The 23,701-nt window shown below is 42.6% G+C and overlaps 2 protein-coding genes across 3 annotated transcripts in view; one reads left to right on the top strand and one right to left on the bottom strand.

Moving 5' to 3' along the window:
* Positions 1–18,250, bottom strand: part of LOC128873507 (uncharacterized) — an 85,273-nt gene extending 67,023 nt beyond the window's left edge. The window contains exon 1 of the mRNA XM_054117128.1: positions 18,125–18,250. Within this exon, the coding sequence (XP_053973103.1) occupies positions 18,125–18,209 (85 nt within the window). The 5' untranslated portion in view covers positions 18,210–18,250. The remainder of the gene's footprint in view (positions 1–18,124) is intronic.
* Positions 1–23,701, top strand: part of LOC128873503 (tudor domain-containing protein 15) — a 232,036-nt gene that overhangs the window by 68,607 nt on the left and 139,728 nt on the right. The window lies entirely within an intron of this gene.

The raw sequence follows: 23,701 nt of genomic DNA, 5'->3' as shown, positions 1-23,701 counted from the left end.
TGCATTCGTTAGGTGAATGTCTCGTTCGACGCCCCCGGCGCGACTGCTCGAATTATGTCTTCCTCGTTTGAGTATGCTTTGCACAGGTACCAGAGTCGAGCGTCCGCGCGTGTGTGCGTGCGAATAAATTAGCTCCATTGTCCCGATTCGATGGAAAGTAATATCATCCGCGCCGCGTGGCTTCCGTGGATATCTCCTTACCGCGATTTGTAAAACGATCCACGAATAGAGTACCAAGAATAATAATCTCTCCGGGGACGTTGCACGTACGAAGGATCTGTGGGAATAAAATGAATGAAATGAATAAAATTGTTGGACTTCGGGATAATACAAAATGATAGACCAAGAGATCTTCTTCGTCTGTACGTTTTGATCTATGGATCTGCTTTGAGGGAAAATAAAGATTGGAAGCTATGCAAATATAGTTGGAAGTGAAACTGACACATAAAGATGTGTAATTTAACACCGAACCTACCACGACAGGTCAAATGATCGTTTTCAAATTTTTATGTACAGTTCTTGTATTCGGTATATGAATTATATACATTTGTTTCGTGTATTATTCAATTTAGTTCAATGTAAAATGTTTTTGCACTTAATTGAAAAAGGTGTCGTTAAGGCTAGTCTTCGATCCATCTCGATAGAAATATTTGGAAATAAATTCAGGTAGGTTTAATGTTAATTTATCAACGAACAATGTATCTAAAGTTAATCTGTACTGAAATACTGTTTTATCCGCAAACAGTTGATCACCTTTGCGTATTCTTAATCTGAAATTCTCCCCGCTGCATAAGTATCTTCATTCTGAATCCTTTTTAGACGTTGAAGGTCGTGTTCGTGGCCCACATGGCCCATAATAAACTGTGATCTTCATCGAGATTGATCGACCTGAGTACGTCAACAACTCTTTCCGATGAGATGTAACCCGTATACCGCAGATACCATCGGTATTTATTAAATAAGCGGATAGAGGCCTGTGTTCCTCTATCTGATCGGTAGTTTCTTCCTCCAAGAAAGTGAAAGGATGTCGAGAGAGACCTCATTCGACGTATCTCTTCGTGAAAGCAAGGTACGGAGAAACATCCAGACGCAGTAAAACTCCAAAGTTCTGTGTGTTTAATACTCCCGAGTCCATTGGATGTCTCTCGCGTTCGAATCGATTCGAGAAGCACTCAACAACGTTCTTTGGTTTGTTTTTACATGGAATGGTATTCGATGTTGAACATTTCCAAGTGGGCGATTCATTTTTAACGTCTGCAGTATGTGTTTTGTATGACAATTATTTCTACTTTAATATTTACTTTGGAGTATGGTAATTTTATTAATATTCAGTAGTATTTCTATTTTTAATCATAGTAAATACCGTGAATACTGTTCGAGTTCTTCCATTTATCTGAAAATAATAATAATCTCCAATAATAATTCACTCTCCAAAGTGTTGTAAAGTAATAAAAGCGTTCCTTTCTGCTACAACTCCAACAAACAAATTATGTTTCACGTTGCGCAAGTATCACCTTATTTGAATAAACGTTGAGAATGAATCGTTCCACAGACTTTCTATTCGTCGTGCACCGTTAGAATAAAATTCTGCAACTGACGGACGTCGCTTGGAACGTCGAATAAATTAACGTTATTTTTGCAAGTTCCTCGGTGGAAACAGTGGATCCGATAGCATCGAAATTAACGGCGAACGAAGAAAATCAATCTCGCCGGTAGCGCTCGACGCGAGGCTCTCGAATTTCACGTCAACTATTCGCAAATATTGATGGTTAATAACGTCGGTAGATACCGTTTAATGGAACGCTCAGAGTTGATCGAGAATTCGTTTTCCACCTGTTCACATATCTTTCTCCCTTCACCTCTCGTTTAACGTTCATTACTCCCATACGTTCGAATATTACACATTGATGTCAGTATAATCTGATTATCCGTTTGCGCGATCGATGCGCACATTTCGCTCGTTAAAAACACTGCATTTCTCCAAACACCATTTTCGTTTTCCATCCCCCTTCGCTGCCCGTTCGAATATTATTCCGCATATTTTCCTCGGCGGTTCGCAAAAATCCTCCATTCGAAGTCGAGGTAAATTCATTTAATTGTGAGCGAATCGGCTCGGTTAACCAAGTCAATCGGTCCATCGGGGGACATTGCAGTATTTTTATGCAAGTGAACATTTTCTGTGGGGATTCCTAAGAATAGATTGTAAAATAATTCGATGATAATGCAGTGGAGGCGCTATATACAAAAATGTTCAATCACGCTCTGAGTAAGAGGCACTTTCTAATTGCACGTAGTAGTATTCCCTTTGGTTCAGTAATTAATAACACAATGGTATTTGTATCTACGTTTTAAAAAAACAAATGGACTCGAGAGAGAGCCTAGCTTCCAGATACAAAAATACCCTGGCAATATAAGAATAAGAAGCACTTTCTAATTATACGTAGTCTTCTTCTCTTTGGTTCAATAATTAATAATACAATGGTACTTGTATCTACATTTCAAAAACATGGACTCGAGAGAGAGCCTAGCTCCCAGATACAAAAATCCCTCGATGTTATAAGAATAAGATACTCGGTAGCGTTTGAACTCGAACTTCCCGATACTCGAAGCATCGGTCAACTTTTACTCCAAGTCCAGTGGCTCCCAAAAAAGTTTATTTATTTCTGGTCAGGACGTCGTCAAGGAAGTCGTCGTTTACAGAATAAAGAACCCCGAGAAAGTAGGTCTAGCGTCCGACGTTGACGTTAAGTAAAACGGGAAAGATCCAAAGCGTCAGCCGATTATGATAGTGGCAGACGAACGATGCGCTTTCAGCAGGATTCATGTAAATTTCAGCAAGATTTCCCGGTCGAATATTTCGTGGTGCGCGAATGACGCGCTGCCAACGCGAGAAAATCCGCTCGTCGCTGCCGGATAATTCGCTGATGGCTAATGGCCATCCAACCGAAGCGGTGCACGTGCAACGCGAATTTAATTCGGTGTTCCTGAATATTGGCGTGCTCGACGAGAAAGCGATCATATCGGACCGTTTCTGGAAGGCTTGGTCGAAAGAGCCAGCCAACTTGCTAAATAATCGGTCATTCCCCTTAAAGAGACGGGAAAAAGCCGAAACGGAGACCGACCGCGACTTCTGGCTCTGATTACATCTGGCCACGATTGGGACTGACTTTTTCGAACCCGCGCAAAGTTCAGACGTTCAATTTACTCGTCTGACAGTCAAACGAGTCGGTTCCAAGCGTAGGAAAAATTCAGGAGAATCTGACGGTTTTAGAAGCAGCTCTATTTGCTAAATTTAGATTTCTATTTAGTTCAGTTTAGGTAAAGTGAAATAATTCATCCTCTATTATTTAATTTATCTCTGTACGCTGACAGAAAAATCGAACTATCTCGAGGCTGATTAAGCGACCCATTTCTTTCCATCAGGGGCAACATAAATTCCGAGTGGAAGCTATTTTTCATACTGCGCGCAGATGGACGTAAACTACTTATGATAACAGCCAACGAAATAAGGAGCACGTGTAACGGATCGTCGTTTGTAACTTCCCCGAGTTTTCCAAGTGAAATAACCGCGAAATCTCCACCGAAGACTTTCGTTCCTGTCTTCTTGGAAACTTCCTCGGTTAATTTGTCAATAGGGCAGGAAGTTTGCCACATGTCCATGAATGTACACTTTTTAAATGGGAGAAGAAGAAAATCATTTTCCTAAGGTTGTCCCCTGTTTAAAAATTTTTTTTTTTATTATTTGAGAACCTCAGATAAGGTTCATATTAGGTTGTCCCAAAAGTTTCTTCCGCGACTTGCACTCAGTTATCTTGTGTGGCAGTGTTTATATAAATAGACAACCTAATTTCTTAGATATTAATGTTGTAACAGTAATGGAGCCAAATGAATCGTACCCAATTCGATAATGTAACATTAGACATAAAATATTGTGTATGTATTACTTATTAATGAAATGGAAGAAACTTTCGGGACAACCTAATACATACAGTAGTATGTATAATACAGTTTACGTGTACATTATATCCGCAGTTTACATTTTTTTAAGAAATTAAAAATACATAGACAAGCTTCAATATTAGGTTTCGCAACGAGCGATTCAACATTAAGTGGGAGACACAGTTTCATATTTTGGAGCTTCTTAATTAGCTTGATCCTTGAACTGTCGTAGAGCCTGCATTGCCAAATCACACTATTGACGTCTTCGATTTCATAATTGGATTTACATTTAGGGTCGCTTATTATCTTAACGCGGGCGAGACAAGCAGTAAGATTGTAATGCCCAGACCTAATACGATTTACTGTGACAATAAATTCTCTTTTATGTTTACCCCAAAAGTACCATGATCTGCTACTGTCATTGAAATATAATTGGAAGATTGCTAAGAATTGCATCATAATTAATATTGCCTATTCATATATAACAGGATCATGTAATTTACTCTAATGTCTGCTAGAGAATCACTCAACTATTTAATAGTCGGACGGAACGATACCATCGCGAGAATTAGTGATTTAATAACAACAGCATAGAACGATCAGTCCTAATTGCAGGTTACTTATATCAGGACGCAATGATCCCGTCATAAGAATACGCAATTAAGTAACAATAGCGTGGAACGATCAATGCTAAGTACAGGTTGCACAGAGCGATCCAATTACAGGAGCGCGTTCAACTCGTTGTAACACTTCTCACCAGCCTTGTCAGCTCGCACGTCGGTGTTTTATTTGTTTCCACGCGCGGTTGAAGTTTCAGTTTAGGTGTGAAAGCGAATTTTCTGAACCGTGTTTTGTACACCATTTATGCTTCCTTTCTTCGTTTGCTCGTTTTATCTTAATTGCACCAAGGAAAAAGGGAAAATAAATAATATTTAATAACAACTCGGGAATCTAGCGAATAATTGACTTGGTTTAACGTATTTCCTAAACCATTATCGGATCACTAGAATCGACCCTTGTTGGGAGTTGCCAGAACACGATCTGGAACGCTATGGATGTGCCTTCGCAGACTTGTCCATCGCGAACGTTTCCGTGGCTGTTCGGAGGCTAAGGAAACTTCATTTTCCGATTCCGCTTGGCGCTACGTAAATCCGTTTATGACGCATCTTAGGATTAGCGAAATCCTCTCGGGCTTTGCTTCGACTGATGCGCGCGCGCGGCTGGCTCGATCAAAATTTTAGTGGCCGTCGTCTTTCCTGCGCGTTTATTTGCGAATACTGTAGTTCAAGGCGTGGATTCATTTCGAGACTATCCACATGTACAGAGTCGTCATCGTTTTCCATTTAAGTAGTATATTAAGCCGCGGCTTCGGGAGATGGAATAAATGATTGGAATGTCACTTAACCACTTAACTACTTTTTTATTGTATTGGTTCACGATCACGTACAGAGTTTTGGTGGGTCTTCGGGGTATATATATCTTCTGCAGTGATAACGTTTTGAAAGAGATAGGGGAGGTTTGACGCATCAGGGATGGTGACGATGCACTGATGTGGCGCGACTTCTAGTTTTGTCGGCTATCACTGTCCTTTGAACGGATGGGATAATGAAACCGTGTCAAGGCCTGCTAGTTGTTGTCTATGTGTCATCCCATAACAGTACAATTCCAAGATGAAAATACACTATATCCTCTAATAAAGTTCAATTCTGTTTCCCAACCCCCTGGCTAAAATCAGAATTACTCCTCTAACCACAATCCATCTCTCGAATTCCTTGTATCGCTCCAAGAGTATCCCAATGAACCTCGCGATTAAATTGGTTATAAAAATCCTCCGTAAACTGCAGGTCACGACCATTCCCATCGATCCAGGTCAGCGCAAAAGGAGAACAGGATAGAATTTTCAATGTATTTTTCGCGCAGCACGTCTCACGGCTGCGGACGTTATCAGATAAGCGCCAGATGAACGTGTAGCTCGACGCTGGAGGTAGTTCTTTCGTTGAAACATGGCTCCCCTCCTACCGTCCAAACATTCTCGAGGTTGGACGATGTTCTGGCCGCTTTTTCGCGTGCTTTCGAGCGGATCTCGCTATGCGAAACTCGATCCTCGGTGTGTCTAACGGCCGCGCGCGCAACAACCCTCTCCGTTGAACAATAAAATCAGCTGCGCGCAAATAGAAACGTACACTGACGACGATAACTGAAGCGACAGTGGGTAGGGAGGAGAGGGACCAGAAGGGGACGTGCTCGGTGTCGGGACACATTACCAAAAGCAGAGACAGTCCCGGTTATGGCGGTCGTAAAGTCTAAATTACAGGTGCATAGCGCGGAAGCCCGGCTATTTTGCATCTGACGAGCCGTTATTCTCCCGCTCTCCGTTGTTGTAATCTTCATACGACCTTGCGCGGAAAAACGGCTGCTCGCTTTTAGAGACGACGGTATCTTCTAGTCTTGAATTAGTCCACGGAACGCTGCATAATTAATACATGGGGGGGAAATACCGCTGAGATGCGCGAGGACACCGAGACCAAAGGCATGGAATTAGCACAGAAGGGCGGAGAATGTAAGCCAAAAGTAGAATCGTCAGAAAGTGGAAGTGATTCTAATGTCTACGCGCGAGGAGTGCCATTGAGTCCCGTTTGTAAGTCGCAGGGAAGATCCTGTGGCACTTTTCTCGCAATTTGTAAACCTAATAGACCGTGTGTAAGATCACACATGTTCAATTATATTTTCGAATGCAACTACCTCCAAACAACTACCTTAAAACGTATTCAGAATCAATCCTCAAACCAAACAAAAATTGAAAATCCTCCGCAGCTTATCTCTGATCGTTCCCTTCGATCGAACCCCTCGTATCGAGCCAGAGAAATAATAAGCCCGAGGAAACATCGACGCGCCAACTTCTCCGTACAGTAATTAGCCTCTCCCGTCCGAAGGATGGCGCGGGTTGACGCTGGTTGCATGCTTATTCACCGCGCCGTGAACGAGTGAGGATTCGCGGTGAAGAATCGTGTTGCTCGCTTGAAAAAAACCTCGAAGCGGAGAAACACGTCTACGGAACAAGGAAGTGAAGGCAATTACATTGACGCGGAAACACTTGGCCCGTCTGTTGCGCCCTTGTTCGTTCGGATGCGCGTCTGAGCAAATAGCAAATAGCACGTGTGCTCGTGCAATTGAGGAGGAGCACTCGAGAAACGCAGACGAGGAGGATCCATGGGACAAAAAAAAACCCGCTTGGGGTGATCGCGTCTCCCGTCGTGTACGTCAGGTAAATGAAATTAAAAGTTCCGTTACGATTCCACCCAGTTGCCACCCATAGCTTCAGCGAGCTCATCAGCTTCCTGACGCTTTTCTTTCGCCCTGCGCCTTCTTTCTTGTCTACGAGTTCTTTCATCTCGTTTGCGTGTAACAAGCATCCAGTCGCGAGGGAAACGCTTCCGCGGGTGCTTACATGGAAATTATCGTGTTCGGCTGGCCGAAACGGAATTGAAAGTTTTATTAGCGAGCGGTTCGCTCACACCCGTACGTGACAATCCCCGTTTGTTTTGTTTTGTTTCGCCTTTTCCGTTTCTGCTCATGTTCGTGCCTGGTGTAATCACTGCCGAGATAAGTGCTCGGGGAACGCTGGATTCCGTTTTGCGTTGAAACTTCACCATTCCCGAAAAAAAAACCTGTGCAGGTTTTATTCGGTCATTTTGCCTTAGCAAGAATAAAGAGATTCAGTCGTTTTTCAAGGAGAAATTAGAGCGGGGGATTCTAGAAGGTTGCTTTGATCGCTAAAGAGCCCATTTAGATTCTGGTAGGTGGCAGAGTTTGGTTCTTGATGAATTCCTGGGCAGGAAGTGTGAGTGCGTTGGAAGGTTCGGGGATTCATTTGAGTGTCTTTAGAAGCGCTTGAAAATGTAAGAATTCGATTTATTTTAGATAAGGATTTAATCACTCCGAAAATATCTCATCGTCCGATAAATACCAATTTATCTGCTTTTCAACCAGACCCTATGGGTCCATTGCGCAAAGATAGAAGTGATTGTTCGCTGGAAACGAAAATAAAAACGTATGTAACTCTCGATAAATCTTCGCGTTGGAGAGCTTTGATAGTTCGTAAATCCACTTCGTTTCTTCACAATTGATACCGCCGGGTTCTCGTCGAGTTTCCATGTAAGAAACACGTTTGATCGTTCGACGAGTTTTACTGCGTGTAAGTAGCGGCGAATATTGGGAATCAGAGAAACATACTCTGTATTTGTTACCAGAGTTTAGTACTGAAATTATTGAACAATCAAGTGGTACACTCTCGTATTAACTCAAATTGTAGTCGAAGAAACGTTGCAGGATAGGTACATTGGTACTTTCAAATTGGTATAACTGTTCGACTACTTTGAAACCAGTCACCTCCAGGACATCATCATAAAAAAAAAAATATGTTACACATCTCCTAGCTTTCGCCCTTCTGCTCGACGGAAATACGTCTTCTCTTAAAAAAAAAAAAAAAAAAAAAGGAAGACACGCAATTTCATTTTTTCCTCCGAGTTCGTTTTCCTGGTTTTCTCTCCCTGGTCCGCTTTTTTCGGTTATTTTCTTGAGTTCCCGGGGCAGACAGCGCTCGCGGAGACGTTATTTAAATAGGAGCAGCCGCATTTTTCACGGGGACCCGGGCCCAGACGATAGTCATTTTTAATAACCGCCGCAACTTGGGTCTGCCTGTCCGCCAGGTTGACGAGCGCGAACATCCCTCTCCGCGTTGTACCCGCACGTCGCACATCCGTCTGCTCGTTTCGGATGCATACGAACGACCGTTTACACAGAAGCTGGGGCACAGTCGCTCGCGCTCGATCCCATGAAACTTAAATTTCCTTCGAAACGGCCACGGAGTTACGCTCTCTCGCGAGGTAACGCGCTTCTGAAATTCCTAAGGCAGACATCTCTCTCCCGGACGCGGTACGTCTCTTTCATCCGGGCACCCTCGTCTTTTCTCTCTCGCACACCCCCTTCCTCCCGTCACCCTTTCACCCTTCGGTGTTGCCTGGTTCACGTGAAACTGCCGGAATTACCGGCTCTCCGGCATAAACTCGCGTGCATATATCGAGTGACGTAAAACTCACTGCCAGAGCGAGAGAACCTCGACGGACGGGGGTTCAGCGAACGTGGGAGGGATGAAACGGCGGGAGGGTAGTGAAACAGATAAAGGCGGCGATAAAGAAGGGAGCAGGAAGGAAGCAGAGAAGGGTGGCGTAGTTCTGAATTTGGCGTTTAAATCCCCTGGTATCTCGTCCCTCCTCGCTACCCCGGCGAGCTTCAACCATCCCCCGTACAGTCGCGTCTCCGTTGCACTCGTTCAACCCTGGCACGCACACGTTTTCAACCCCCCCTCGACGGTGCCGCGAAATGGCGGCTGTTCATTCTCGCCCGCGGGAGAGATAGCTCTCTGTGCAGGCAAACAGAGAAACATGAAGGACGAGAATCTGCGGCACGACGGGGTGGTAAAGGGGTTGTAGTGACAGCACGAGAAGGGGAAGAATGGAGAACGAAGGTGTGCGTTATTGATATTTCGGAATCGATAACCGATGATGCCTCCGGTGTTATCGATGCAACCTGCTTTTAAGGGCACGTGTGTGACGGATTTCTTGCCGAGTCTTCGCTAGGGTTGCTCCAAGGGTTGTTTTAAAAGCTTCTGTACCTCTCTGAATGTTTTTCAAGACCACATTTAAAATATTCATGCCCTCGTTTCCAAAGAATTTTATAAGAGTGCACCTACCTGCAAGTGGACATTTTATAATTAAAATGTAAATTAACTCGGAGTAATATCCAAGCAACCGTTATGTAAACGTTTCAGGTAGAAATACTACAGTTTCTTTTAGTCTGTAATGTAAGACCATTTGTACAGAAGACTTGAATCTTTTTTACCCTATTACACGGCTGAATGGGGGCGCTTTTCATCGTGAAAATTTCATTCGTGCTAATTAATTTTTACATCGTGCGCTTTTGACGAATTTTATATCACAACTTTTCATAAATACGATCGAAACTTGCAAGTTTAAATGTATTTACTCCTAGAAACAGATTCTAAAAATGAATCCGATACTTGGATATAAAACTAACAAATGTATTTTGACATTTTGCAAATTGATTTGCTCGAAAGCAAAGCCTCCTATAAACAAAATATATATCCCATGTTTTATTTGGCTTTTCGTGGATTAACCTTCTTCTCGATTGTAATACCACCTGTTACGAGGCTTCCATATCGCAAGGGTCCTCGAACGAAGGGTTGTTCCAGCTTTTGCGTTTGATCCTTTCAATGGTACTACTGTTTCGATAACTATTACTTTTTTTTTTCATTTACGTTCGGTCCTGATTTTTTTTTGCAAACCTCCAACAATAAAAATGGCTCAGTCTAAACGGAATTCCAATTTTCAAATCAAATTGTACCTGAGTCGTGTCACGATATAAATTAACATATCAAAACAGTATTCTTAATGAAATATTTATGTACGAGTAAATGTTCGTTTGTTTGAAAAACGAAAGGTACTCTAACTCGACAGTGTACCTTGTGTATTTCAGCACGCTATATTTTTCCAGATGATTGGCTGCCTCGAAACGCAAAATTTATCGTTATTTTACGTAAACTTTGTCGACGAATGGGTAGTAACGCATTCGTGCGGGTATATTTTTGAACGGCGCAATGTTTGAACAATATCCTAAAAATTCATACTTCCACGGCTCATCAAGATAAGTTGATTTATGATATCGTCGAGTAATCTACGATTATCACTTTTTTATTCGCGTCGCGTTGAAATTTTTCGCGCCTGTAACAAATTGAACTGTTCTTGGTTTATCTATCTATGCACTTTTGCGCGTTGTTTTCAACCCCCTCCTGTTATTTATACTCGCTGGTCTTTCGCGTTTACCTTTCATTAATATTTAACGGTTCATAATTTAGTTCCGTTTATGCGGTATCATAACCATACAGACAGTATTCATAATTTTAACCAAACGATTCTCGTAATGTATTATTTTTGTCAGCTTTTTTTTTTTCATTTATTTTGATGTCGATGATATCGATTATCTTTTCGTCATCTTTTCGTAGTTTATTCTGTTTCCACAAAGATTGACAATGACAGATAAAGTAATGCATTCCGGCATTGTGCATACCTCGAAAACCTCCGTGTCTCATTTCCACCCTATCTCACGTCCCTAGCTCTTCCTCTGCATTCAGTGCACCAACAATGGGACCACCGTAGCACACCTACCTACTGTTACCTGTTAATTGCGATGTAACATTGCTTGCGACTGTATAGATCCTGTTCGCAACTAGTCCCCAGGTTTAACCCCTATTGTTGTACTGAGCTCCAACGGTAAGAAACAAGAGAAACTACCCTTACCAGTGGAGACTAGAGAGGGACCAAGTTTGAAGTATCAGTTCTCAATGGATAGTACAGCAACGAGTAGGCTAGTTATTATGATATAATCGCGGCCTCTAGTAGCCCTGCTCATGGTCCTCCCGTCCGAGGGGTGGTGTCGTAATCCTCGGAACTCTCGTGGTACATCACAGTCGCAGCCTCGATTTACCCTACCTAGAATTTTCTCAGCGAAATCTGCTCGACATGGATGCCTTACTCAACCAGAGGAACGTGGAGTGTCTCGATCGGCGTCAGATCGCTCTTAATTGCGGGTAAACGAATTAATTGCGCGCCAGGAACAGGGGATGTTAAGGCGTAGAATATGTCGATCGACCCGCTTCCACGCAATTACCACGGCGAATGTATTTTCGGGCGGTAAACTCGAATCCGCGAGGGCTCGTGGAAAAAAAAAAAGAAAAAAGAAATCCTCATCGAGTAGCTCGTTGCCATAACGAGTGAACCTCGTCCGTTTTCCAGCCTACGTAATTGAAATCCAAACACCCTTGGCGTGCGCGCTTGTTTTTTCTTCCTTCCTCTTTCGGCGATAGGCGGCGGAGGGGTAGGAGGGAGGAGGCGAGAGTGTGCCTCCGTCCTCGATTTACGCGCGGCGTAATTTTCAATCGATCCCAAGGGTGCTCTCACGATTCCTCGAGGAGTCGAGACGAGGTCAACGAGCTCTCGAAACTGTACAAAGCGCCATTACACGTCTAGCGCGAACGCGGGAGAACGCTGGGTGATCCTTTTCCCAGCGAGGGGTCAGAGAGGCTCGGAAGTTGGCGAACCGATCCCGCCCAGCTGAGTTCCAGCGTCAACAACAGCGTCGGAGCCACCAGGCGACGTGTTCCCATAGAAATAAACCCTATGCCGCTGTTAATGACCTGCTATTATTGTCCCGGTTTTCGCGGCGTACTCCCGGTGCATGGCAGTCCAATCAGCGCCGGGTTTATTGGCTTTTAATTGATTACAAATGACGGTTTGATTGAACCTCTCGCTCTCACCGCTCGCGGTGCTAAGCTCTCTTTTCGCCTTGGATCGACTTACTTCGATCGGACAGCTTCTGGATCCTCCTGACCGAACATCTGTCGTTTGCCTTGTTTATAGGCAAGGTTTCTGAAAATTTTTGTTTGTTTGTATCGAAAAGGTGCCTTATTCACCACTGCGTTGTTGAAAAAAATCTGGAAACTCTTTGGTAGATCGATTGCTCGTCCTAAAACGAATCAAAAAGTCCTTTACCATTTTACAATCTGAGACTTCCTTATCGAGATACGAGGAATTGAAGTTCCGCGCGTGTTGAACGTCTGCGCAGACGCGGGATTAGCTGACTAGCGTCAACATAGCGCGCTCCACGACCTACATTGGCAAACTTTAATCGCTCGTATCTGGGTAACGAAGCTTCGCATTGCAAAATAGTAAAGAACTTTTCGATCTCTTTTTACAACTACAATTGCCATGGACGTATAGTTTCTCGAAAAATAAAGATGTTCAAACAGATCCTGTAATTATACATTCTTTAGATGATCGAACATCTTTACTATCATTCGTGTACAGTGAAGCTTCATCCTAATTCTCGTCGTTTCCTTTCATTAAATAATAATAATAATAATAATAATTCACTAGTTACTCCATCCACTCTTAGCCGCTGGGAAAAATCTTTTCCACTTTTCTCGATAGCGTCGGGCACCCAAATTCATTATTAACACGCCGTTTGCCAGGTGGCCAGGGTCGCGTTCGATTCGCGTTATTTCAGCGAGATAAAAGTAGCTCGCGCGCCATTTCGAGGTGTCCGATATTAAAAACTCTCCTCGGCTCCTTTGATTCCGGGCAATAATTTAAATAAAAAGCGTTCAGAGCTCTTTTACACCGAGGGGAAAATCGCGTTTCGCGACGGATCCCCGCTTTTATGGGATTGCGACTCGTTAGAATTCTATTCGTATATCTGTCCGGTTTTGCCATCCGCTAATTACGATTTAACCCTTTGGCTCCCATGCCGCAGCGCGGCTCTCTCACAAAGCTGAAATTTACAATTCCGTTAATGCAACGTATTAAATCGGGATCAATTATTCGAGTGATTTTATATTATATTTGATTGTGGCGTTCTTTCTCGCGATATTATGTCCGTTGCACAGGACGATTTCGCCGTCCAAACGAAAAATATTCCAATAATACCTCCGCCGTTTTCGAGGCAATCCACCCGCTGCTTTCGTCGTTTTCAATTATAACGAATTAACATTTTTAATTAAAGCTCCTTATCGGAACGGAAGATACCATTTTCGAGAGGCCATTTTATTCGAGATTTCAGTTTAAACATCCATCGAGTTTTTCCAACGAAAATTGGCGTCCTTGTACGATCCAGGATCGCGTCGATAATTAGTAAAGGGGCTTTAGGAAAGTAAACGTGATCGCGATTAGACGTGAAAGATGTTTAGATGTCCCTTTTTGATAGAATATTTTACACTGTCGTCTACCAAAGTCATTTTACCCAAATGTCATCAACATTAGGTTTTACAGAACGTGGACATTTTGATCCATTACTATGTTCACAAAGTTTTATAGTAACCGTGTATATTTTTCGTCAACCTCTTGTGCTGACTTTTATCCATATAAAAAGACAAGCATATATACAAGTTTATTTTTGTCTAACAATAACCCTCCTAATTAATTTCAGTAAATCGATTTCACTTATTAATTTTTATTTTTCGTAAACCTAGTGTTAATAAAGCTTCCCAGAAGAATTCGTTTGAATTCGAAACCGCGATAAACCCAGAAATAAGGGTTTCGCGTGACGTTAAAACCGGAATCCCCTACACGATACTTTCAAAGAGCTCGCAACCATAGACGTAATCTGCTGAGATCACATTTTGCCTGCAGATCCTGGAATTACGCTTGGAAGTAGCTTAAAAGACAAAAGATACGCAAATCAGTTTCGCCATACTCGAGTTACCCGCACTGTGAAAATAATTAGTTTCTTAAAGCCAATTCGCGTACCTCGCTGTTGTGGAATTCACCTTGCGCCACTTCGTGTCGTATCGTTTGATTACAAACTTTGCTTCCAACGGACTTTGCGCTGTTCGGCTTCTTGCATCGCGAGAAAATTCCTAGAAATTGACGTAATAGAAAAAGAAACATCAGCGATGGATTTGCTAATTATTCGATTAGATTTGATTCATCGGTCACTCATCATTTTACCAGAGTATTTATTAATTTAGAGTCACCTAAATAACGAATATATAATCCCTTTTTCGATAAATATAATAAATTACACAAAGCACGAGTTTAAAGTCTTCAATCGATCTCAAAGTTTGCTGACTTTTGTCTGTTCAGCAGAGAACGAAATGCCTGGAATTCTTCGAAGAAATGGTCGCTTCGATTATCCTCGACGCAATGAGGTCCGTTTCTGGAGCGACGTCCCCGAACTTTCATCGAAATAATTATGCATTGTCCGCGTAGTACTTTCTAAATCTTCTTACCCGCGGCGTTGTTACCGTATCTGATAATCTCGATGTCTCCCGTTCCGCAGAAAGTCGCTCTCACGTGCGGCAATCTCTCTTTCTTTAATTTATAGCTGGGGCGGTATCAACCGCGACCTTTCGGCGCTACGAACTCAACCTTTCTCGCGTACGCTCTGTCACAAAAGGGACTTACGTGGGGATTAGATCGAATCCTAATCGCCTAGAGAAGCCTACGTGTCTGCGCGACAAACAGCTACGCACGGCTCAGAGCAGACGTGTACCAATTAAACTAACGAACTTAACGGATTACAATTTGTGTTTTCCACATCTCTGATTGAGTCGGGTTATTTTTCATCGATCGATATCAGTCGAGTAATTTTGGTATCGAAGAGAGTATTGCAATAAAAAGATAGTTTAAGGAGGACCAAAATGTTTGCAATACTTTCATTGACTGTTCTATGTTTATTTCCACTTGACCTATTTAAGAATATTCGAACTTCTTCTTTAAAAAGTATTCACCCTCGTAATGTACCTACCCTTACCGTGAAGCTAGATTTTTAGACGTTGCAGAGTTGCTCTGAATTTTCCCCGCGTCTCGCAATAATTAACATAAACCAAGAACATCCCTGACGTTTTGAACTTAACGAAGACGGTGATCGTAGCAGGTGAATCAATTTCGCTTGGTAGTCGCGTTGTTTCACACGACTCCTTCAGCGGCTCAAGCAGCTTTCATCCTCTTGTTCGTCGTCTAGCCTCTCGCGGAGGCGTGTAAACGATGTTCTCCACGATGCGATAAGTGTCACGTTACCGGCGGACGGGGTTAAGCTATAGATACACGAGAGGTTCGATGCTTTCGAAATATCCATCCCCGACGAATAGTTCCTCGAAGTCGATGGGAAATTCGATTAGAAGAGCGTGGAAGGCAAAAGGAATGCAATCAGAGAGGGTGCAACATTCTTATCTGAACGAACTTTTCAAGTGACGAATAATGGATAAATATTTATTTAACAATTCGATTAACCTTCAAAGATATGCACCCTCTCCAGAAGTATCGAAAAATTCAATTAACCCAACGATCGAATGAACGAGATTTCAAAAATACAGAGTTCCATTCGAAGAAAATTAAAATTCTTCTTTTAAGATTTTCCCTGCATCTAGTTCGATTCCGTTCCTTTTCCACTTGCAAACCTAATTTCATCGCCGGTAACGGCGCCTCATTAAAAAATATCACGCGTCATCGGGTTTTTCCTGCAACGAAATTACTTTTGCATAGAATTAATCTCGCGCTGAAAGCCACTCTTCCCGTAATTCGTTTAACGGTCGCGTTAATTTATGTGTTCGAATCGTGTAGACCGCCATAGCTCGTCGCGGGGGTGGCGATAAATTGTCTTCAGTTTCATCCCCGTACGTTTTTCACGCTCGAATAAGGAAAAAATTCAGTCGCCGAGAGGCGCGTGAATGGGAACGACTAGCCAGAGATACAGACAGGGGTTGAAGAGGAGGGAGAATACACACTGTTGCTTGGCAAGCCAGCGCGCTTTTGGCCTCTACATAGTCATGATTCGTGTAATCGCACTCTTCACCCCATTTCTAACTATAGAATGCAACACACGACTCCTGCACTCGCACACGTGCTCGCTCTCTATGCGCCACAAGTGGCCGCGCGAGCACATCGTTTACCAGTCATGTACTCTGTCACTTTGAGCTTCGTCCCTTGTAACCACCTACCGTGTTTCCTATTGTTTCTACGATTTAAATAATCGTATTTCCTCGCGTGTTTCGAAGCTTGCATCGACTGTCGTTCCGTCTAACGTCAATCTAGTTTGCGAAGTGACGTTATAATGGAAATTATTTCTTGTCAAACATCTCATTTTTATTTTATCCGACATAGAACTGTACCAAACACGCTCAGAAAACGGGAAATCAAAAGACTTTCGCTTATGAATCATTATCAACAAATTTCCAGCAAATATCCACTGTCGAGTCAGCCAGAATTTCCACCGTGCCTCCCGGAACTGGCAGGCCTGGATTGATTGATACATTATGGCTGCTGAATGTTTACAGATATTCCAATCGAGCTTCGTTGTTTACTTTCGTCCAGGATGAAATTCGAATCGACGGTATTAAATCAACAAACGTGTGCGCGTACGAGAAATCGACTTTTGGATTTTAATCCGCCATCGCCGACGCGAACATTCTAATGCTGCAATTTCCTTGATTAAATATGGGTCTTTCGTTATAAACGTCGATGGAAATTTTTATTCCATCAACGATATTTGTGTCCGGAATGTTGTTGCCTTGTTCGTTCGTCTAGTGCATTATCGGGGGGGGGGGGACGTGGCAAAGTAATCCTATCATCGGCGGAGGTATGAAATTTTCAGTTGATGGTAATGTAGGGCTATGTAGGGGGTTCGGCTGAATTTACGATTAACGAGAATACGAAATGGCAGTCGTCAGCCCTTTGATTAATATTGAATTTGCTGGATATTGTAAATAATTGCACATAATCGATTAACAGTGCGCCCGTGCGTACAAACGCGTACCAAAAACCGGCAGTCTGACTCGATTATGGACGCTGCGGGCAATGCCACGAGACGCTTTCGTCATTCACTGCAATTGGAACGTTGAACCATTACGCCATGGCGCAAAGTGACAAGGTCGATGTCTATCGCGAGTGTCGCGTAGTCGAGTATGAGAACGCAAAGTGCCTGGAATTGGGTCGGGCCTGCTTATTGCAGAAAGGAACAAGGTGCGCTCTCAAAACTGCGACGATTCAGTGAGAAGTAACGCAAGCAGTGACTAACGTAACATAACACATAAACACGTACAAAATTAAAAAGAAAGTAACGTTGTTATTCCTGTGTATTAGAAGCTAGTGTAATACATGGTTTTTTGACAAACCACTCCTTAAGACATAAAACCAACTAATCTAAAAAAGCAGTGACCAACGTACATAAATAAACACATTCAAAATTGAAAAGAAAGTAACGTTGTCATTCCTGTGTATTAGAGTATAGTGTACTACATGGTTTTCTGATAAACGATTCCTCAAGATATAAAGCCAAACAATCTCAAACATACACACAGCCTCATAAGGTAACATAAAGTACCCTTTAAGTCTATTAAAGAAATTCGTCTAATTTAAATGATGAGTTTGATGTTTCCAAATAAATGTTTCATGATAAATATTAACACGGACAAACTTTTCACATAAGTATGTTTATAATGAATATTTATTTGGGAGCATCAAATCTATCATTTAATTTAGACAAATCTCTTCGATATATATAGAGAGTAAAAATATTTAACTATATATACAACTATACATACAAACATTCATACCTTGTATATCCACGATTTTGTAACCAGAAAGGCCAGTGTCATCGGAGTAAATTCGTCCTATCACGATGTCTCTCCTTCGTCGCATCCACCAGTCAGGAAAGTACCATAAAACTTGACCCAAATGACAGCGACGACTTTCTCCGGATGCCCCAAGGGTACGCGATAAAACACGGGTCCCCATCCCCCAGCGTTCTGCTGGAAAGGTGACAAATAATCGTCAGACACCTCTGGAATAGCGATTCTTGGAACCGTTCCAGCGCCGCCATGATTTAGAGGCATGTTTACACGAGCTTTTCCCACCGTTTTGAACCGTCGAAACCATCTTGTGCAGCGTATTAAAACCCTGTCGTGGGCCGATGGTGTTTCCTGCGGCGCGAGAGGTGGGACAAACGCGGAACAGGGGATGCGTTTTAGACAGAACCGTGCAGGGAGCGACTCCGCCATTAACTTTGATGCGCTTATAAAACGCAGTAGGTTTGAGGCAGCGGCGCCGAGCGTTGCATGCACGTATCACCACGGCCATGGCGGGCATACAGCGGTGAGTATAGAGTTTCCAAATTTAATAGCCCTGTGTGTCGAGCAGGACGCAGGAATGAGGAATGGGTACACACCAAGTATAGAAGAGGGGGTAGAGGGTGGCTCTCGACCATAAATACGGCAGCTGGTTGATTATATGGAGCCCCATGTCAAATCGACCGCCCGCCCCGCGCATTTCCACCACCTTCTGCTTCCCTACCCCTTGGCCAGCGTTTCACCCTCGAACGTGGCTACGTTTTATCCTCGTTTCCATCTCGTCCACGTTGCAACCTCGATCCTCTTCCCTGGTTATGCTGCCAAACGGTCTACCTCTTTCCCACCTACTCTGTCCCTCAACCTCTCGCGACGTTTATTCGCCTTCTTCCTACACGCGGGAGCGCTCTTCGGTGAGAGTGACGGCATCAGTTCGATCACAGTTGCGAACGCGTTGGATGAAGCGACGGACGTGCCACTGACGCGGATGGGTTTATTAATTTCTTGAGGGGACATGAAACGTTACTTACCAAGCCTGGGAGTAACGCAACGGATGCATTTCTGGGTGGGAGATTTAGTATTCCCTCTACTCTTCGCGTTTCTTGACATTTTTATACAAACAATCGGATACAGAAGTCTGTATGTATCTTGGACTCTGTTCTGCTTGGTGTGTTAACAGTAAGCTACCACAGAATTGTGAAATTTGGAATGTATATACGATTCCATGTCGAGATGTACCGTTGGCACGCGAGAAGAATAAACCCCCAGGCACCACTGGAGACCAGTCGAGACGCTCGTTTCGATATGATCATTGCAGTGCTGCAAGCGTTGATCCTCGATCTCTCAAGAAAAGACCGATCCACTGCCCTCCAGATCTAAATCTAAAAAGAGACACCAAGGTTGATCGCATACACGATTAGCCGAGAGTTCACGAGTCCACGAGCATAACACGAACTCCTCAGGCCTCGCTGAACCTGACTAGACTCAGTTTATGCCTGTCGTAAAAGAGCTTACAGTACCAATTTTCCTCAACTTATCTTCCACGACTTCTAAGTAAACCTTTTAGGTCGTACTTTCAACCAATCCACTGCGAAAAGAATTTTCATCGCTCGATTAACACCAGAAATGATCGCGCACCAAGAGCGCAGGTGAGCAAGATCCCATTTTTGTTTACAATCTCGTATCTGTACTTGGAACGAGCTTGGAATATAGCCTGGGCACCGCCCCGGGAGTTTTCCAGCTTCGCCGCGCCCCGACGTATAAATGTGCCGCAATAAAAGATCGGCGTAATTTAACTCGTTCTAGTCGAGTCAACTTTACTACTGCTCGCGTCAAGAAAAAGGGAAGACTGCGTTAAAACTTGCCGCTCGGTTACCTCCGCGCGTCTGCTCCACTGGCGAGCACGGTTCTTTGCATCTGCTGAGACATACTAAAGGCTGGGTTTATGCCACCGATGAAGGAAGGGCGTTATTTTTTGCCGGAACCACAGAGAACGCTTTTTGGGGCCATTTCAAAAGAGGCTTTCTTACGAATCCTACAATCTTTTTTAGAAGCCTCGAGTAACTTGGTATGTAGAGTATTGACTCGTTAATTGAGCACAGGCGTGCAAGTTTCAAATTTAGACTAAACTTGCAATACAGAACTCTTTGTTAGTTAACTTTAAGAAGGTCCAATAGATACTCGTCTTCAATCTTCCTTGAAATTTGTTCGATAAGTGTCGCGTGCCTATCAACTATGCGACACTTAATGAATCGGTGATTTAATAGTCAACACACCACTTGCAAGTATTTCACAATATCCAAACAATAAATTTAAATCATGGACACTGAACAGAATTAAACAATTCCCTTTGCGTTTCTCCAACGAAGATCGACGATCACCTGAACAGATTACATCACGATCGGCCGCGATATCTCCTCGCGATATTTATGTAAATGCACGAGGGACCTTTGCAGACCTATCACATGGAGCGAAACACAAATTGAGTAAGAACGGAGTGCCATGGTCGAGGCATTTTAATAATGTCAAACCATCAGTACAGATAAACGCGCAGTATTTGGAACGTTGTAAAGGTAAAGATATTAATTATTGACCAGGTAGTCACACACGAAATTAGTATTCAGCGATTTGATGACACAATTCCCGGCTTCACCCGCGTGAATATTGAATACTGTGTTGTCTGTAAATGAGCTGTATAATTAGGAGCCCGCGAGATTGCCGTGGAACGTGCGTCACGCTGCACCTTGCATATTTTATGCGGGTTTATATTTCTGTGAAGTGCGGCGAAGGGTTGATTAAAAAGTGACGAACGCTGTCCATCCATTTTCGCGAAACTGTGGAAAAGAGATTATTGCTACTCGTTCAGGCGAAATTCGATCGAAATGCCACCGTTGAAGAGTTTATTGTTCGGTTACGCTCAGGGAAGACAGATTGATTTTTCGAATTTTTTAACTTGAGAAGTAAGTAATCTTCAAAGTTTAAATTTTAATGCTCAATTATGCACACTTTGAAGTATATTTGGTAAAATTTTTGGTACTTTAGCCTGCATAGTTTCCACGTTAAAAATTCCCAAAGATCGACTTACTCAATCCTTCGCTATGAAAAGTCTCTCATATAAAAAGAGATGTTTTACGACCTTTATATATTTTGTGCAAATACCAAATTTAAATACATAAATAAACACGGTGTTCTCAAGGGGTAGCACGTTACCATTACGATTATTATCGATTCAAGGATTAAGCGAGAATTCGATGCCCGTCTCCGTGATGAATGCGCATGCATCGGTACGTTCATCATTGTGCTCATAGCTGTCACATATTAGGTTAGATATTATGCGACGCGATTATTGTGGTTAACTTTGTGAGATAGGTCGTGTTCCGCTCGTATTGCGCTATCCACTATTCCTCACGCGTGAATACTTGCTTCTATGGCTTCGCGGAGCTGTTAATGCCTCGTCGAACGGTTCCTGTTACAGTTACGTGCCTCGCAAAAAAATCACTACCAATCTTAGCGTCCATTGGTCATTTCTGACTTTTCTCAGCAATTTTTCTCAACGTTCCGTCCGTGTTCTTCATTGCTCATTCGATGTACAATCAAAACCGACAATTCATATGGAAACAAGTCAGTATTTAGGATCTTTTAACACGTTGGCTGTCAAGCTGAAACCCGTGAAAATTTCTACGATTTTGTCTCGAAATTATTGAAGATTAAATAATTTAACATTTGTCGTAGTATTTAATTTTTTAACGGCGTAAAATTCACGAAACTTACCCAGATTTATTTTTATTATTGTCTCACCTTTGGAATTAAATATTTTAGCTCCTAAGTGGAAAGTTCTGTCAGCCATTTTTTGGGTGACGTGACGACCAACGTGTTAATGTAAAAAGTATGTAACTTACAGAGTTCGAATTTTAATGTATGAATACATCCACGTTGAATTGCCTATCCAGGTGATCAAAACTTTCTTATAGACTTTTGTCGTGCAGCAATACTTTTAACACCGAAGCCACTTCTTCGAATCACTAAACAGTGCAGTAATCTCTGCACGCGAAATTTTGAAGATTTCAACGTTTTACTTCCAATTTTTGCGTCCCTCTTTCCTTTTCCGCAATTTTAGACGTGCCTGTAACGAGGCGTCCTCTTCCAAAAGCGACGCACGTCTGCCAGTTTTGAGTGAAAAAAAATATAAAATCTAGAGAAATAGTAGGTAGACGCTCGTTGACAAAACCAAAGTCTCTTCGGCGAGTAACATCGGGCCGCAGCAGTCGACAGGGCCGCTGGTAATGCGCGTCCTGGGACTCGATACTTTGAACGCGCAGAACAAACTCGAAACGATGATTACTTAGCAACCCTTATGGACAAATAAATGAATTTACCTAGCGTACCTTCAAAAGCGTAGACTTCTGTGTTTGATATCCCGAATTTCGCTGGTCGTGAATTTTGACGAGTCCGGGAACGAGAGTTTGAAATTCAGACAGATCGATGTTACCTGGGCTTTCGGAATGTTTGCCCACGTTTGGAGATTGATAAATTCTTTTCGAGGTAGAGGTAATTTGTGGTTCGTGTTTTTGATATTAGTATACTCCACAGAACAAATGGAACCAAGTCTTATGTATTCTCGAACGTTTCATAAATTAATTTTGTTTCATTTGCACTGTATAAAGTATTAAATCAGCTTATAGATAAGGAAATTTTGCTAAATTTGCAGAATTATTTTCTTCGATTATAGTTATATCGTATCGATCCAATGAAATTTGTCTCTGTCGATTATTTTTAAAAATCCAGCTTGAATTCCCAGGTCCGGCAGATGTTTTTTCCCCTGATCGAAAATTCCCTCGTCTTGTAATCGGAATGTCTGAAGCGCGGCAAATCTATTTTGTGAGCCAGAGGACATCTGCGTCCCGTGGTCTGTGGTTCTGTGAAAGGGACTTCAGGCGAGAGAATTTCATCCTACGCGTTACATACCAATTGGAATCTTTCAGTAGATTCGACCACCTCGATTGAGAACAATGTCGATCGATGAGATTCAATTCGAACATCTCTCGATAACTCCGCTAAAAAAATTGCATTCGCTATAGTTAATATGATGACATAATACAGGAACGTGCACGAAGATAGTTTTACCAAAGACTACTGCAGATGAATTTTCCCAAAGAATCTTTGCGTAACTTCCATTCGATGAACGAATGCTTCAGCTTAGAGTTCACATTTGAATTGATCCTTTGAGATCCTCCAATATCGTTCCCCATTTTACCTGAGCTGAGAAGGTTCTGCAAAGAATGTGGAATGTGGACAGTGTCGAACATTCTTTGCTTGCTCGCATCTTGCAACTTTACATAATCGTTCGATGAGGACGTCAGAAGTGAAATCCTTGGAAATGATATTTCTCAAATATTCAGAGTCAGTCTTTTCAGCTCTCAATGCACTCGCAACGTTGTCCCATCTATGATTGTCGATTAATAACTTGGAAGACTCTCTTAATCATCGGCTTCTTCATCAATAACGTTATTTTTGCGCTAGACACGACTGCCGATGACATTACTATTCGATATCTGTTCCCTGTCGTGC

The sequence above is a fragment of the Hylaeus volcanicus genome, chromosome 3, assembly GCF_026283585.1.
Source record: "Hylaeus volcanicus isolate JK05 chromosome 3, UHH_iyHylVolc1.0_haploid, whole genome shotgun sequence".
Taxonomy (NCBI): Eukaryota; Metazoa; Arthropoda; class Insecta; order Hymenoptera; family Colletidae; genus Hylaeus; species Hylaeus volcanicus.
This window is presented reverse-complemented; position numbering and strand designations above follow the sequence as displayed.